General features: G+C 41.7%; 1 protein-coding gene across 1 annotated transcript in view; it reads left to right on the top strand.

Annotated features, from left to right (window-relative positions):
- LOC137326782 (brain-enriched guanylate kinase-associated protein-like) overlaps window positions 1-17,215 on the top strand; it is a 32,020-nt gene that overhangs the window by 5,308 nt on the left and 9,497 nt on the right. The window contains exon 3 of the mRNA XM_067992177.1: window positions 2,352-2,418. Coding sequence (XP_067848278.1) covers window positions 2,352-2,418 — 67 coding nt within the window. The remainder of the gene's footprint in view (window positions 1-2,351; window positions 2,419-17,215) is intronic.

Here is a 17,215-nt window from a genome sequence, read left to right as displayed (position 1 = left end):
TTAATTGTTTGCCATTTATCACTCAGAGCAAAACAAAATGGGATTGTTTCCCAAAAGAGCAGTGACCAAGATTTCATTTTAACTAATTTTGTAACAATTTGTTGCTTACATTTCAATGTTTAACTTGTTTAAGGAGGGACTATTATGTGTCTGTAGGTGACTGGATGTCACTGTGACAGTGTTATTCTGTGGTGAGGGCAATAGCCTTCTGAGTCTTAAGCTGATGTAATTTGTCCCCAATTTTTAACTTTCATTGGCATTAATTTTGTTTCACTGGGACCACGATAGCAAACACTGGCCTAGAAATTAGTTCATGCTGGCCTGCCGACAGGAACTGGGTACAGGAAATGATCCCTGGGCTGGAATGGGTAAGCCCAAGGCACACCCGATATTGGGGAGGTGATTGGGAGGTGGGAAGCGATCGGGAGTGGGGGCAGGGGGGGGAGGGTTCAAGAGGGAGAGGAAATGATCAGGAGGGGTTAAGAGGGAGCCAGCAATGGTCTCCGGCACTGCAATGGAGCCGGGAGGAGTAAGTATTTTTTTAACAAACTTAGCTTTTTGGTGGTGGCCTCTAAGGAGGTTTGGCTGCATGTAGACCACATTTTCCTGAATGGAGCTAGCCTAGCGCAAATTTTGCAAAGTGGGCCTCAAACAGACGTTAGATCCCTTATTTGCATATGCAAAGTAGCCTAACGCCTTTTTCAGGCGTTGGCCATGGACGCCTCTTTGCCTGCCTTTACCAATATGGCGGGTGGCACACTTCCAGCCCAGAATGAGCGGGCGTGTGCTACCCACTATATTGGATGAACTTCTAGGCCAATATCTTTAAAAAAATGACCAATTGGAAATAAGGTGGAAAGTAACCTTGGGGGTTAGATAATGTAAATAAACTATGCCAGCTTTGATCTTCTGTCTTATGGCAGCAATATGTGGATTGGGGGAATGTAGAATTCCTCCTGCTGATAACTTTAGCAAAAATGTCAGTGTCTACAAAATAGGATTTCCCATTTGGTACTCTTGCCAACTTTTGCCCTTAAATTATTGGCAGGAGAAACTTAACTCCTATGGTGACTTCTGAACTCAATTAAATTGCAGTCTTATTACTAACTCCAACCATTCCTTAGTTTTATTTCTACATATACTGTGCATATATCGGTGGTTTGTACTTCCACTGGTGGAATTTCTTTTCATCAAAGCAACTGGCAAATGGGTTTTATGACGCACCCATTACTCACATTCTTTCTGATTGCTCTCTGTTTCTCAGCCTTTCCTCACATCAAGGTTATTCACAGCCATGCATGCTGGATTTCTGCCAAAGCATGATGTCCCCACTCTGTCATGGTTTTCTTCCCTGAAATGTGGTTTGAAATTAGTCGCAGAAAGAATAAATCAGCACTCAACTTTAAGTGGGTCAGAATGTGGAAGATGTCAGGGATATACATATCATACTTGAAGTTTCTAGAAAATTAATCATCAAATGGTACGAGCTGCGTAACACTGGTATCGTGAGTGAAAATGAGTTAAATTGGCCAGAGTATAAGTTGTACAGTGCATTCAATGTATACTGCAGTAACCATGGCACACAATAAGGTACTGTTTCAAATATAGCCACTCTGTGGCTTCTCTAAGCTCCAGCTGCAAATATCCCTGAAAGAATGTGCAGGACCACATCATGATCCATATTATTTTGTAGCCAGAACAGTAAGTGTGGCTGCAAATGGAAACAAAATAAATAGAAATAATAATTAAATATAGTATAGTGCAATGAACATGTTATATAAACTGATTATGCAACAGGAATGATCACTGACTGAAGTAAACAACTTGCACTGTGGCCAATTCAGTTAATTTGTGCTGATTTTGCTCATGATTTATGCAGCTGGTGCCATTTAATGGTTTATAAATTTTCAGTCTGCTATATGTATGTTCTATATATTCCACATTCTTCCCCACTTAAAGCTGAATGCAGACATGTTCCTTCTCAGGGTGCATTCATAAGTTTAGCATCAGTACGAAGCAATTTCTGCTTCATACCAACTCTAAATTTAGAATGTAAATCACGTGCCAGGAACCACTGACTCCAAAGTGAAATGGAGTAGGGCTGCCTTCTCCGGGAAGTTTCATTCAGCTTCCTTTCTGTGTCAGGTCAGGCCCTAATGCTGGATTCTGGCTGTATTAACACTGCAATTGCAGCATTGATACAAAGCGAAACTGCTTCCCACCGAAGCAACAGTTGGAATGTGTCCCTTGGAAAGATCATTAATTTACATTTGTAAAATTTTAAGAGAGAAAGAATAAAGTATGCCTTTCCTTTATAATTGCATTAACAGTCTATCATTGGTCTGCTTTAGGATACAAAACAATCATGCAGCATTGCAAAGAGTTAACCAGAACCTTGAACATAACCTGCACAGGATGGTGAGTGAACAGCACAACTACTCACAATAACATAATCTGTTGTGGGACAACTATTTGATATTGAGTGCCACTGGCTATAAATGCAACATTCAGGGTAATGGATCTGGCTGGTGGAAAATCCTATGGGAAAGAATTCTAATGATTCCTTCAACATAATGTCCATTAGTTTATCTGCATGTTACCTTTTTTGGTCTTTTCCAAATTGCTTATTATAGCTTATTATTTTAACTCTCATATTTTAGGTCTATTATGGGTGAGTCCCAACACCCCATACCTTCAGAAGTACCTATCCTTCCCATAAGATTTAGATAATCTTTTAGCAATGTGCCTGGATAAGACAGACAGCAAACACTGTTTGGTAATTGTTTTTAGATACTAGCAAATTTCATGCCTCACATCAGATTATATCACTTTATATTGTCTAACAAGTTTTAGAAGATCGAAACACTACCCATTGAGGTAAATCACCTTGCTATCACAATTTCCTATACTTACTGTTGCCCTAGCAATTGTTCCAGGCCTTTAGAAGGTTAAATACAGATGTGACTGCAACCTCACGTCAATGCCTGTTGTCTGTTTGAAAATGACCAATCCATTATCTGTAATGGCAGTTCCATCAAGGGATCTAGCTAGAAAGACTCTGCAGTTTTGTTTTGTCCTGAAGGTACTGAATTGCTCAAGTCAGGTATCCATGAAGTCACCTTTATATCTTTGAAATATATCTTGATTAACAGTTCTTTACCTAGAGTGGAGTGAGCCTTCGGCTTAGTGTCAGAAGGTGCAGGGTTCAAACCCTACTGCAGACTGTCCCAATGAGTGGAGACTGCAGTTCTGGCTCTGAATTCCGAGTTAACATCCAGAGGGGTACTTGTGTCCGGTGGGTGTGGGTGCCTCTCCCTCCTTCATTATATGGGTTGTGGGAGCCCATAAAACCCTCCTGCCATATAGGACTAACCACCCTATTGGCCGGTATTAAGATGGTTACGACCATGGAAGCAGCATGCACATCAGGGCCTGTCAGAGTTTGCCTGAACTTGGGGATAAGTATATCAAACTTCCCTTAGTTCTATAATTTAATTCATGTAGTTCTATCGTATTTACAGGTCGCTGCAATGAGGTACAACTCTATGCAATGATGCGCACTTACATTAAAAGAGACTTATCAAGGGACTATTGTTACTTTGGTATCAAAAAATGGGTTAAACATTACTGGTGAGAAATTAAGAATTGTCTTACTATTTTCATCTGTTGATTAATTCTTGCTTCTGTATAATTTTACTTCTTAAAATGAACTTAATCAGTAATTTTAAGCCTGAGTTATATGGTCTGTCAGTATGGTGGTTTTCACCAGTGGATAGGCAATAGTATTTCCAGTGCATATCCCAATGCTAGGAAATCGTTCTTCACCTCTTGACATGCAATCTCACATACTTGAAGCGTAAGATCAAGTATCAATCAGTTCATAGGAAGCACAGGCTTGCCAATGGAAGCTAACCTTACAAGTAAAATGTATTGGCAAAAAGCTTGAATTGTAATACACATCATCTGGCGGTTCTCCATCCTTAAACAAAAAAATCATGACGACAGTGTCTTTTTAAGGTCTGATTGCTATGGTCTTATGGACTCTCTCTTTTCATTGAAAACCCTAACTGGTAAAAACAGGTCATTTTAACAGGATCCATATAGAAGATTAAATGTTAGAATTGAAAAATTGAAGCACATAGTATTCAATCTCATTTTTGTGTGTGAGTGCAGGTGCTCATGCATGTGTGAAACTGTACCTTTCAAATACTAGATTTGATTGAGTGGTAACAAACTAAGTGACAATCGTTACCCTTATAAGTACTTGGTTGCTCGTGATTAGTATGAGTTAATGTCAAACTAAATTCAGAACTGACGGAGAAAGTGACCTAATAGGTCTAGCAACTAAAAAACTTTTCTAGTTGATAAGTAACTATTGGCTATGCAGCCAATTAGTTTGATTATTTTAATATATCTGCTTTCATATTAATTTTTTGAATAGACAATGCTGGAAACCCTCAGCGGGTCAGATAGCATCAGTAGCCCACATATGCTGTCTGACCTGCTGAGGGCTTCCAGCATTTTCTGGTTTTGTTTCAGATTTCCATCATCTGCAATTTTTTGCTTTTTGTTCATTTTTAGAATGCTGCTTATCTTAATAAACCTTACTAAACATGGTCTGTATAGCATCAAAATCGGCCCTGAAAAAACACGCCACGCTGACCAAACTAGCTCCCTTTACAAATCTTAATTTGCTGTCTGTTCTCACAAGTGATGGTGGTTCCAGATTTTAAAATGCAGCTAACCTCTGTTACTTTGATTGCAGAAGGCAGCTCCTGCATGTTGATTGATAGGGACTAGGATTAATGGATTGAGAAAATTAAACAACAATATGTTTGTATTGAATATGGCACAACATATACATTTCAGTCAGGGCGTGGGAACGGTTTCAGTAAAAAGTGTCCATTTTCATTTATTAATTTGGTGTAGAGTAATGATTGCCTCCTTTTGGGAACGTCCAGGCAATCAGCTGACTAATGCAAGTGTTAATAACAATTTTAGGCAGATTAGTGATGCTCATCCTCAGTTATGTGCCTGGTTTCAAAATTAAATGGAAATTCAGCTCTTCTGCCTTCACAGTAAAACGAATTTGTCTTTTCATGTAAGTGTCATATTATACAAAAACATTTATTATAACACAAATTAACTTTGTACTTGCGCCACATTTTTCAGATCCTGAATAGATAGCATGGTACAGTGGATAAAAACACTGCCCTTTCATCTATGGACCTATATTTAAATCTCGCCCAGACTGTTTAGATGAAAATCTACTCATTCTGTCAGCTATGGGAGTGTTTGAACAATCTAAACTCATTTCCCAGCATGTACAAGATAGAGCAGAAAACCACAAAGAAGTGGGCATTAAATTAGCAACCTCATCTGAGAGATAGTAAGCATAGTTAGTATAGGAAAAGGAGGAATTTACTCTGGTGCAGTAAAGGGTGCTCTTCTGGGGCTGGAATTAAGGCACATTGTTGGGAAAGAGTAGAAGCAGCATTTAGTCCCCCCCCCTCTTTAAGTCTAAAGGAGTTGAAAAATGAGTTTGGAACATCTCAGCCCAGTTCCTACTGTGTGTAATGTAGATAATATAGACCATGACAAGCTATTTCACCTTGTCCAGAACAGTAGAACCAGAAGATGTTGCCTGCGCTTGAAGGGGGTAAATTCAAAATTAATATGTGGAAACAAAGTGAGAGAGTAGTCAATCTATGAACTCCCCAGAGAAACTGTGGAAGCAGTTAGCATTGATTCATTCAAATGCAAATTAGATAGATTTCTTTCAGAAAATAACATTTTTTTATACAACAAATGAGTAATTTGAGACATGACATGTAGCATACTTGGGAGGAACAGGTGACTTTGGACCTATGGTTCCCAAAGCTTTCCACCACTGGGGTTTTCCTCGTGTCATGTCAGGGTCTGTTGTAGACTAATTGATAGCGATTGATTGCTAGGAATAGTCAACAACTCCATTATCGTTGTATCTTGCGACTACCAGATGGTAGAAGGCAAACTAGATGGACCTTGGTCTTTTTTCATCTAGCAATTCCTATGTTCCTAAGTCACAGCAGCAAACTGGCTGTAGTTGGGCACGTTAGCTATCTCAGTCAGAGAGGTCCAGAGGATACCTTGGTATGGAACTAGAGTAACTTACATTGGTGTGTTAGGAGGTGCTTTTCTGAGGTTTGGGTTAAGAAATATTGTTCGGACAGAGTGCAAAGAGAATTTTATTCTACATCTGGTCATGCTGGGAATGCTTCAGGTTGACAGACTTCATCCTATGGTCTTAAAAGAAGTGGCTGCAGAGATAGTAGATGCATTGGTATTAATTTTCCAAAATTCCCTGGATTCTGGAAGGGTCCCATCAGATTGGAAAATAGCGAATGTAACTCCTCTATTCAAGAAAGGAGGGAGACAGAAAGCAGGAAACCACAGGCCAGTTAGCTTAACATCTATCATAGGGAAAATGCTAGAATCTATTATTAAGGAGGTTATAGCAGGGCACTTAGAAAATCTCAGTGCAATCAGGCAGAGTCAATACGGCTTTGTGAAAGGGAAATCGTGTTTGACTAATTTATTAGAGCTCTTTGAGAAAGTAACAAGCAATGTGGATAAAGGGGATCCTGTGGATGTGGTGTACTTGGATTTCCAGAAGGCTTTTGACAAGGTGCCACATCAAAGACTACTACACAAAATAAGAGCTCATGGTGTAGGGGGTAACATATTAGCATGGATAAAGGATTGGTTAGCTAACAGGAAACAGAGAGTAGGCATAAATGGGTCATTTTCAGGTTGGCAAGATATAACTAGTGGAGTGCCACAGGGATCAGTGCTTGGGCTTCAACTATTTACCATCTATATCAATGACTTGGATGAAGGGACCGAATGTATGGTTGCTAAATTTGCTGATGACACAAAGGTAGGTAGGAAAGTAAGTTGCGAAGAGGACATAAAGAGTCTGCAAAGGGATATAGATAGGTTAGGTGAGTGGACAAAAATTTGGCAGATGGAGTATAATGTGAGAAAATGTGAACTTGTCCACTTTGGCAGGAGGAATAGAAAAGCAGTATATTATTTAAATAGAGAGAGATTGCAGAACTCTGAGGTACAGAGGAATCTGGGTGTCCTAGTACATGAATCACAAAAAGTTAGTATGCAGGTACAGCAAGTGAATAGGAAAGCAAATGGAATGTTGTCATTTATTGCAAGGGGAATGGAATATAAAAGTAGAGATGTTTTGCTACAGTTGTACAGGGCATTGATGAGATCACATCTAGAATACTGCGTGCAGTTTGGTCTCCTTATTTAAGAAAGGACATAATTGCTTTGGAGGCAGTTCAGAAAAGGTTCACTCGACTGATTCCTGGGATGAGGGTGTTATCGTATGAGGAAAGGTTGGACAAGTTGGACCTGGATACATTGGAGTTTAGAAGAATGAGAGGTGATCTTATTGAAACATAGAAACATAGAAAGGTAGAAAATGGGAGCAGGAGTAGGCCATTCAGCCCTTCGAGCCTGCTCTGCCATTCAATATGATTATGGCTGATCCTCTATCTCAATACCTTATTCCCGCTCTCTCCCCATTCCCCTTGATGCCTTTTGAGTCTAGAAATTTATCTAGCTCCTCCTTAAATATATTCAGTGACTTGGCCTCCACAGCCTTCTGCGGTAGAGAATTCCACAGGTCACCACCCTCTGAGTGAAGAAATTTCTCCTCATCTCAGTCCTAAATGTCCTACCCCGTATCCGGAGACTGTGACCCCTCGTTCTGGACCCCCCAGCCAGGGAAAACATCCTTCCTGCATCCAGTCTGTCTAGCCCTGTCAGAATTTTATATGTTGCAATGAGATCCCTTCTCATTCTTCTAAACTCGAGTGAATACAGGCCAAGTCAACCCAATCTCTTCTCATACGACAGTCCTGCCATCCCAGGGATCAGTCTGGTGAAACCTTCGCTGCACTCCCTCTATGAAGAGTATATCCTTTCTTAGGTAAGGAGACCAAAACTGCACATAATATTCCAGGTGTGGTCTCACCAAGGCCCTGTATAACTGCAGTAAGACATCCTTGCTCCTGTACTCAAATCCTCTTGCAATGAAGACCAACATACCATTTGCCTTCCTAACTGCTTGCTGCACCTGAATGTTTGCTTTCAGTGACTGGTGTTCAAGGACACCCAGATCCCTTTGTACATCAACATTCCCCAATCTATCACCATTTAAATAATACTCTGCCTTTCTGTTTTTCCTTCCGAAGTGGATAACTTCACATTTATCCACATTATACTGCATCTGCCATGTATTTGCCCACTCACTCAACTTGTCTAAATCGCCTTGAAATCTCTTTGCATCCTCCTCACAACTCAAGATCCCACCTAGTTTTGTGTCGTCAGCAAACTTGGAAATATTACATTTGGTTCCCTTATCCAAATCATTGATATATATTGTGAATAGCTGGGGCCCAAGCACTGATCCCTGCGGTACCCCACTAGTCATTGCCTGCCACCCTGAGGGGACTAGATGGGGTAGATGCTGAGAGGATGTTTCTCCTTGTGGGAGAAACTAGAACTAGGGGCCACAGTTTAAAAATAAGGGGTCTCCTATTTAAGATGAAGATGAGGAGAATGTTTTTCTCTCAGTGTTGTGAATCTGTAGAACTCCCTTCCCCAGAGTGCGGTGGAGGCAGGGTCATTGAATATTTTTAAGGCTGAGTCAGATAAATTCCTGATTAACAAGGGAGTCAAAGGTTATAGTAGGTAGACGGGAAAGTAGGGTTGAGGTCACAATCAGATCAGCCATGATCTTATTGAATGGCAGAGCAGGCTCGAGGGGCTGAATGGCCTACTCCTGCTCTTAATTCGTATGTACGTATGATGTTGAGTACCTAAAATGGAAAAATATTTCTTTCAACAATGACACCCTCATCTTGATAAACACAAAAACTTAACTTTTTAAAAAACACAATATTAAAGGGTGGCAACATAATTTTATATCTTAAAGGGTCAAGTGGAAAAGGTAGTATAAATGATAATTCTAAAACAAAGGAAAAGGAAGAGGGTACAGTGATAGTCAGACATTATGCTTTAGGCATTACAGGTAAAGGGAAAATTAAAAGATGTAAAGTCATCAAATTAGGAGAAAGAAATAAGAAATGTGTGAGAAAAACAACATTAGAGCAGAAGGACAGGTTAGGGCGTGTGGCCCAAATAAGCATTCTTTATACAAACGGAGTATAAGGAACAAATTCAATGAATTGCAGGCGCAAATTCAACTTAGAGGGTACGATACAACATGGTAGCCATTACTGAGACATGGCTGCAAGATGGTCAGGACTGGGAACTGAATATGCCAGGTTATAAGATCTATAGGAAGGATAGAGAAACTGGTAGAGGGGGAGGAGTAGCCTTAGTGATTAAGATTGAAATCACTTCAATGATAAGAGAGGATATAATGAGAGGTAAGCAGGCAGTGGAGACTTTATGGGTAGAATTGAGAAATAGAAAACGATTTCATTTCGAGGACTTCATTTCACATCGTTCACCTGACGAAGGGGGAAGCCTCCGAAAGCTTGTGAATTTAAAATAAAATTGCTGGACTATAACTTGGTGTTGTAAAATTGTTTACAATTGTCAACCCCAGTCCATCACCGGCATCTCCACATCATGGTTTTAATGGGGGGTTTTAATTTCATATCGATTGGGATAAACAGACGAGCTCATGTCAGAAAGGTAGCGAATTTCTTAAGTGAGTTCAGGATAGCTTTCTGCAACAATACATCCTAGAACCAGCAAGGGGGCAGGCCATATTAGATTTAATAATGAGTAATGAGCCAGATTTAGTTAACAGCCTAATGGTGCATGAACATTTTTCTAATAGTGATCATAATATGATCGAGTTCAACATTGTGTTTGAAAGGGAGAAACCCGTATCAGCTACTAAGATTCTAAATTCAGGTAAAGCCGACTTCAATGGGATGAGACAGAGACTCTCCACAGTAAACTGGCCAAATCTGTTAATGGGTAAAATGACCGAAGATCAGTAGGAGGTGTTCAAAAAATAATTTAACGTGATACAGAACCAATTTATACCCCTAAGGGGCAAGAGTTCCACTTGCCAAAAAAAAATCAGCCGTGGATGACAAAAGAGGTAAGGGACAACATAAAACTAAAAGAAAAAGCATACAAAAAAGGAGAAAATAGCACAGATCCTCATGACTGGGAGAGATACAAAGAACACCAAAGGGTGACAAAACCGATAGTAAAAGCTACAAAAAAGTAGTATGAAAAGCAACTTGCAAGGGATATCAAAATCAACACAAACATTTTTTACAATTATATTAGGAAAAAGAGTGTGGTCAAGAGCAATGTGGGCCCTTAAAAACTGATAATGGTGATACTGTAAATGAAAATAAGGAACTAGCGATCATGTTAAATAATCACTTTGTGTCAGTATTTACAGTGGGGGAAGAGGATAGCATGCCGGACACCCCAAGGAAACTAATTTTGAATCAGGGACAGGAACTCACCATAATTAACGTAATCAAATTAACAGTAATGAAGAAAATAATGGCACTAAAGAGTGACAAATCCCTAGGACCAGATGGTTTCCATCCCAGGTTTTTAAAGGAATTAGGTGAGAACATTGCAGATACCCTAACAAAAATCTTCCAAAGTTCTCTCGATTTAGGAACCATTCACATGTTGCACATGTCACTCTGCTATTTAAGAAAGGTGAGAGAAGGAAACCAGGGAATTACGCACCAGTTAGCCTAACATCTGTTGTTGGGAAATTACTAGAGTCTATAATTAAGGGTAGAGTGACTGAACACTTTGAAAATTTTCAGCTGATCAGAGAGAGCCAGCGTGGATTTGTAAAGGGTAGGTCCTGCTTGACGAACCTGATTGAATATTTTTGAAGAGGTGACTAAAGTAGAGGACAGGGGAATGTCTATGGATGTTGTTTATATGGATTTCCAGAAGGCATTCGATAAAGTCCCTTAGAAGAGACTATTAGCTAAAGTTGAAGCTCATGGAATTGAGGGCAAATTATTGACCTGGTTAGGAAATTGGCTGACCGGCAGGGGACAGAGACTAGGGATAATGGGCAGGTACTCAAATTGGCAGGATGTGACGAGTGGTGCCCCACAGGGATCTGTGTTGGGGCCTCAACTATTCACTGTATTTATTAATGACTTAGATGACAGGATAGAGAGCCACATATCCAAGTTTGTCAATGACACCAAGATAGGCAGCATTGGAAGCAGCATAGATGGAAGCATAAAATTACAGAGAGATATTAGTAGATTAAGTGAATGGCCAAAACTGTGACAAATGGATTTCAATGTAGGCAAGTGTGAGGTCATCCACTTTGGACCTAAAAAGGATAGATCACAGTACTTTCTAAATGGTGAAAAGCTCAAAACAGTAGAGGTCCAAAGAGATTTAAGGGTCCGAGTACATAGATCATTAAAATGTCATGGCCAGGTACAGAAAATAATCAAAAAGGCTAATGGAATGCTGGCCTTTATAATATAGAGGTCTAGAATACAAGGGGGTAGAAGTTATGCTACAGCTATACAAACTCTAGGTTAGGCCACACCTGCAGCACTGTGTTCAGTTCTGGGCACCGCACCTTAGGAAGGATATAATGGCCTTGGAGGGAGTGCAACATAGATTTATTAGAATGATACCTGGACTCCAAGGGTTAATTTACGAGGAGAGATTACACAAACTACAGTTGTATTCCTTGGAATTTAGAAGATTAAGGGGTGATTTGATCGAAGTTTTCAAGATATTAAGAGGAACTGATAAGGTAGATAGAGAGAAATTATTTCTTCTGGATGGGGAATCTAGGACTAGGGGACATAGCCTAAAAATTAAAGCCAGGACTTTCAGAAGTGAAGTTAGGAAACACTTCAAGTTTGGAACTCCATTCCACAAACATCAGTTGATGCTAGCTCAATTGTTAATTTTAAATCTGAGATTGATAGATTTTTGTTAACCAAAGATATTAAGGGATATGGGGCTAAGGCAGGTATATGGAGTTAGATCAAAGATCAGCCATGATCTCATTGAATGACGGAACAGGCTCGAAGGGCTAAATGGCCTACTCCTATTCCTATGTGTGGAGGCAGAAGGTGTGGATATGGTTCTTAATGAATATTTTGCATCTGTCTTCACAAAAGAGGGGGACGACGCAGAGATTTTAGTTAAGGAGGAGGAGTATGAAACATTGGATGGGATAAACATAGTGAGAGAGGAAGTATTAAGGGGTTTAGCATCCTTGAAAGTAGATAAATCACCAGGCCCAGATGAAATGTATCCCAGGCTGTTAAAAGAAGCAAGGGAGGAAATAGTAGAGGCTCTGACCATCATTTTATGATCCTCCCTGGCTACAGGCGTGGTGCCGGAGGATTGGAGGATTGCTAACGTTGTACCGTTGTTTAAAAAGGGAGAAAAGGATAGTCCGAGTAATTACAGACCAGTCAGTCTAACCACGGTGGTGGGCAAATAATTGGAATCGATTCTGAGGGACAGTATAAACAGTCATTTAGAAAGGCACGGGTTAATCAAGGACAGTCAACATGGATTTGTCAAGGGAAGGTAGTGTCTGTCTGACTAACATGATTGAATTTTTTGAGGAGGTAACAAGGAGGGTCAATAAGGGTAGTGCATTTGACGTAGTATACACGGATTTTAGCAAGGCTTTTGACAAGGTTCCACACGGTAGACTAGTCCAAAAAAAACCCATGGGATTTAAGGGAAAGTGGCTAGTTGAATCCAAGGGAAAGTGGCTAGTTGGATCCAAAATTGGCTCAGTGGCAGGAAACACAGGGTAATGGTGGACGGGTGTTTTTGTGACTGGAAGGCTGTTTCCAGTGGGGTTTTGCAGGGCTCAGTACTAGGTCCGTTGCTTTTTGTGGTATATATTAATGATTTAGACTTAAATGTAGGGGATTAAGAAGTTTGCAGATGATACAAAAATTGGCCGTGTGGTTGATAGTGAGGAGGAAAGTTGTAGACTGCAGGAAGATATCAATGGACTGGTCAGGTGGGCAGAAAAGTGACAAATGGAATTCAATCCGAAGAAGTGTGAGGTAATGCATTTGGAGAGGGCAAACAAGGCAAGGGAATACACAAAAAATGGGAGGATACTGAGAGGTGCAGAGAAAGAGAGGGACTTTGGAGTGCATGTCCACAGATCCCTGAAAGTAGCAGGACAAGTAGATAAGTTGGTTAAGGAGGCATACAGGATACTTTCCTCTATTAGCCAAGGCACAGAATATAAGAGCAGGGAGGTTATGCTAGAACTGTATAAAACACTAGTTAGGCCACAGCTTGAGTACTGCATACAGTTCTGGTCACCACATTACAGGAAAGATATGATTGCACTAGGGGAGATTTACGAAGATCTTGCCAGGACTGGAGAATTTTAGCCAAGAGGAAAGACTGGATAGGCTGGGGTTGTTTTCTTTGGAACAGAGGAGGCTGAGGGGTGATTTAATTGAGGTATATAAAATTACGAGGGGCCGAGATAGAGTGGATAGGAAGGACCTGTATCCCTTAGCAGAGAGGTGAATAATCAGGGGGCATAGATTTAAAGTAATTGGTAGAAGGATTAGAGGGGAGCTGAGGAAAAAAATTTTCACCCAGAGGGTGGTGGGGGTCTTGAACTCACTACCTGAAAGGGTGGTAGAGGCAGGAACCCTCATCACATTTAAAAAGTACTTGGGTATGCACCTGAAGTGCCATAACTTACAAGGCTACGGACCAATTGCTGGAAAGTGGGATTAGGCTGGGTAGCTCTATTTCGACCGGCACGGAAACGATAGGCCGAATGGCCTCCTCTGTTCCAAAAATGTTCTATGTTTCTTTCTTTCCTATGTTCCTGAGTATTGTTTGCAGGTGTCAGAGGACTTTTTCTTGTGGTTAAGAAAACGTTATGGCTCATAGCACTAGGCTGCATTGCCAATGCTACACTTTAATCAAAAACAGCAAAGGCCTTAAATATTCACAGAGCTAATTTTCATCCTTATGGGTAACTTGCTATGGTTCTTCAGTTTAGGACTGCATTTAGACTCTATAGAAGGGTTGTAAAGTCTTCCAATATAACAGACACTGTATAGAAAAGCAGCTGGACACAGAACTATTCATTTATAGTGGTCTCCAAGAGGTATCACAAATCCTTCAAAGCATCATTTTACTTAGAAAGCAATGACTGCATAGAATAACCATTTTGATTAAAAACAGAAAATACTGGAAATATAGAGCAGGTCTATCAGCATCTGAAAAAAGAAAAGTCAGGTTAGCATTTTGGGCGTAGACCCTTATTTAGAACTAGAAAATAAGTGAGCCCCTTAATACAATGAACAAAATGAGAGGGAAGAACAACAGCTGAAAATAAAGTAAAGGTTGAGGACTCCAGTCAGAGAAAGGATTTAACTGCCTGCAAAACAATTTATTTGAAAAGCTGGTTGATTATATACAAAGATCATCTCAGTGAGGTAATGAAAAGGCATTCGAAGATCAAAAAGGCATGAAAATAGCTAAGTAAGAGAAAGATACAAAAAAAACTCCAAATAATGGCAAATGGAATAAAAAAAACATACAAGCAAATAGTGAAGACAGCTAAGGTAGGAAGTTGCTGAAGTCACAATTTGGTGCTGCAGAATACCCAGAAGTTTAAGATACCACTGCTGAAGTTTGTATTGAGTTTGGTTGGGACAGTGGAAGAAGCCAAAAAAGGAAAGGTCAGAGCAAGAGTCAAGAGGGAATTTAAATTGGCAATCCACAGGGAGGTTAATTCAATTAATTAAATAAAAATCTGGAATTAAAATACTGGTATCAGTAATGATGGCCATGAAACTACCGGATTATCGTAAAAACCCATCTGGTTCACTAATGTCCTTTAGGGAAGGAAGCCTGCCGCCCTTACCCGGTCTGGCCTATATGTGACTCCAGACCCACAGCAATGTGGTTGATTCTTAATTGCCCTCTGAAATGGCCCAGCAAGCCACTCAGTTGTAAAATCTCGCTACGAAAAGTCATAATAAGAATAAAACCGGACGGACCACCCGGCATCGGACCACTAGGCACCGGACATGACAACGGCAAAACACCAAGCCCAGTCGACCCTGCAAGGTCCTCCTTACTAACATCTGGGGACTTGTGCCAAAATTGGGAGAGCTGTCCCACAGACTAGTCAAGCAACAGCCTGACATAGCCATACTCACAGAATCATATCTTTCAGCCAATGTCCCAGACTCTTCCATCACCATCCCTGGGTATGTCCTGTCCCACCGGCAGGACAGACCCACAAGAGGTGGCGGTACAGTGATATACAGTCAGGAGGGAGTGGCCCTGGGAGTCCTCAACATTGACTCCGGACCCCATGAAATCTCATGGCATCAGGTCAAACATGGACACGGAAACCTCCTGCTGATTACCACCTACCGTCCTCCCTCAGCTGATGAATCAGTCCTCCTCCATGTTGAACACCACTTGGAGGAAGCACTGAGGGTAGCAAGGGCACAAAATGTACTCTGGGTGGGGGACTTCAATGTCCATCACCAAGAGTGGCTCGGTAGCACCACTACTGACCGAGCTGGCCGAGTCCTGAAGGACATAGCTGCTAGACTGGGCCTGCGGCAGGTGGTGAGCGAACCAAGACGAGGGAAAAACTTACTTGACCTCGTCCTCACCAATCTACCTGTCGCAAATGCATCTGTCCATGACAGTATTGGTAGGAGTGACCACCGCACAGTCCTCGTGGAGATGAAATCCCGTCTTCGCACTGAGGACACCATCCAACGTGTTGTGTGGCACTACCACCATGCTAAATGGGATAGATTCAGAACAGATCTAGCAGCTCAAAACTGGGCATCCATGAGGCGCTGTGGACCATCAGCAGCAGCAGAATTGTATTCCAGCACAATCTGTAACCTCATGGCCCGGCATATTCCTCACTCTACCATTACCAACAAGCCAGAGGATCAACCCTGGTTCAATGAGGAGTGTAGAAGAGCATGCCAGGAGCAGCACCAGGCGTACCTAAAAATGAGGTGCCGACCTGGTGAAGCTACAACTCAGGACTACATGCATGCTAAACAGCGGAAGCAACATGCTATAGACAGAGCTAAGCGATTCCACAACCAACGGATCAGATCAAAGCTCTGCAGTCCTGCCACATCCAGTCGTGAATGGTGGTAGACAATTAAACAACTAACGGGAGGAGGAGGCTCTGCAAACATCCCCATTCTCAATGATGGCGGAGTCCAGCACGTGAGTGCAAAAGACAAGGCTGAAGCGTTTGCAACCATCTTCAGCCAGAAGTGCCGAGTGGATGATCCATCTCAGCCTCCTCCCGATATCCCCACCATCACGGAAGCCAGTCTTCGGCCAATTCGATTCACTCCACGTGATATCAAGAAACGGCTGAGTGCACTGGATACAGCAAAGGCTATGGGCCCCGACAACATCCCAGCTGTAGTGCTGAAGACTTGTGCTCCAGAACTAGCTGCGCCTCTAGCCAAGCTGTTTCAGTACAGCTACAACACTGGCATCTACCCGATAATGTGGAAAATTGCCCAGGTATGTCCTGTCCACAAGAAGCAGGACAAATCCAATCCGGCCAATTACCGCCCCATCAGTCTACTCTCAATCATCAGCAAAGTGATGGAAGGTGTCGTCGACAGTGCTATCAAGCGGCACTTACTCACCAATAACCTGCTCACCGATGCTCAGTTTGGGTTCCGCCAGGACCACTCGGCTCCAGACCTCATTACAGCCTTGGTCCAAACATGGACAAAAGAGCTGAATTCCAGAGGTGAGGTGAGAGTGACTGCCCTTGACATCAAGGCAGCATTTGACCAAGTGTGGCACCAAGGAGCCCTAGTAAAATTGAAGTCCATGGGAATCAGGGGGAAAACTCTCCAGTGGCTGGAGTCATACCTAGCACAAAGGAAGATGGTAGTGGTTGTTGGAGGCCAATCATCTCAGCCCCAGGGCATTGCTGCAGGAGTTCCTCAGGGCAGTGTCCTAGGCCCAACCATCTTCAGCTGCTTCATCAATGACCTTCCCTCCATCATAAGGTCAGAAATGGGGATGTTCGCTGATGACTGCACAGTGTTCAGTTCCATTCGCAACCCCTCAGATAATGAAGCAGTCCGAGCCTGCATGCAGCAAGACCTGGACAACATCCAGGCTTGGGCTCATAAGT

Source organism: Heptranchias perlo, chromosome 10 (genome assembly GCF_035084215.1).
Source record: "Heptranchias perlo isolate sHepPer1 chromosome 10, sHepPer1.hap1, whole genome shotgun sequence".
Lineage (NCBI taxonomy): Eukaryota > Metazoa > Chordata > Chondrichthyes > Hexanchiformes > Hexanchidae > Heptranchias > Heptranchias perlo.
This window is presented reverse-complemented; position numbering and strand designations above follow the sequence as displayed.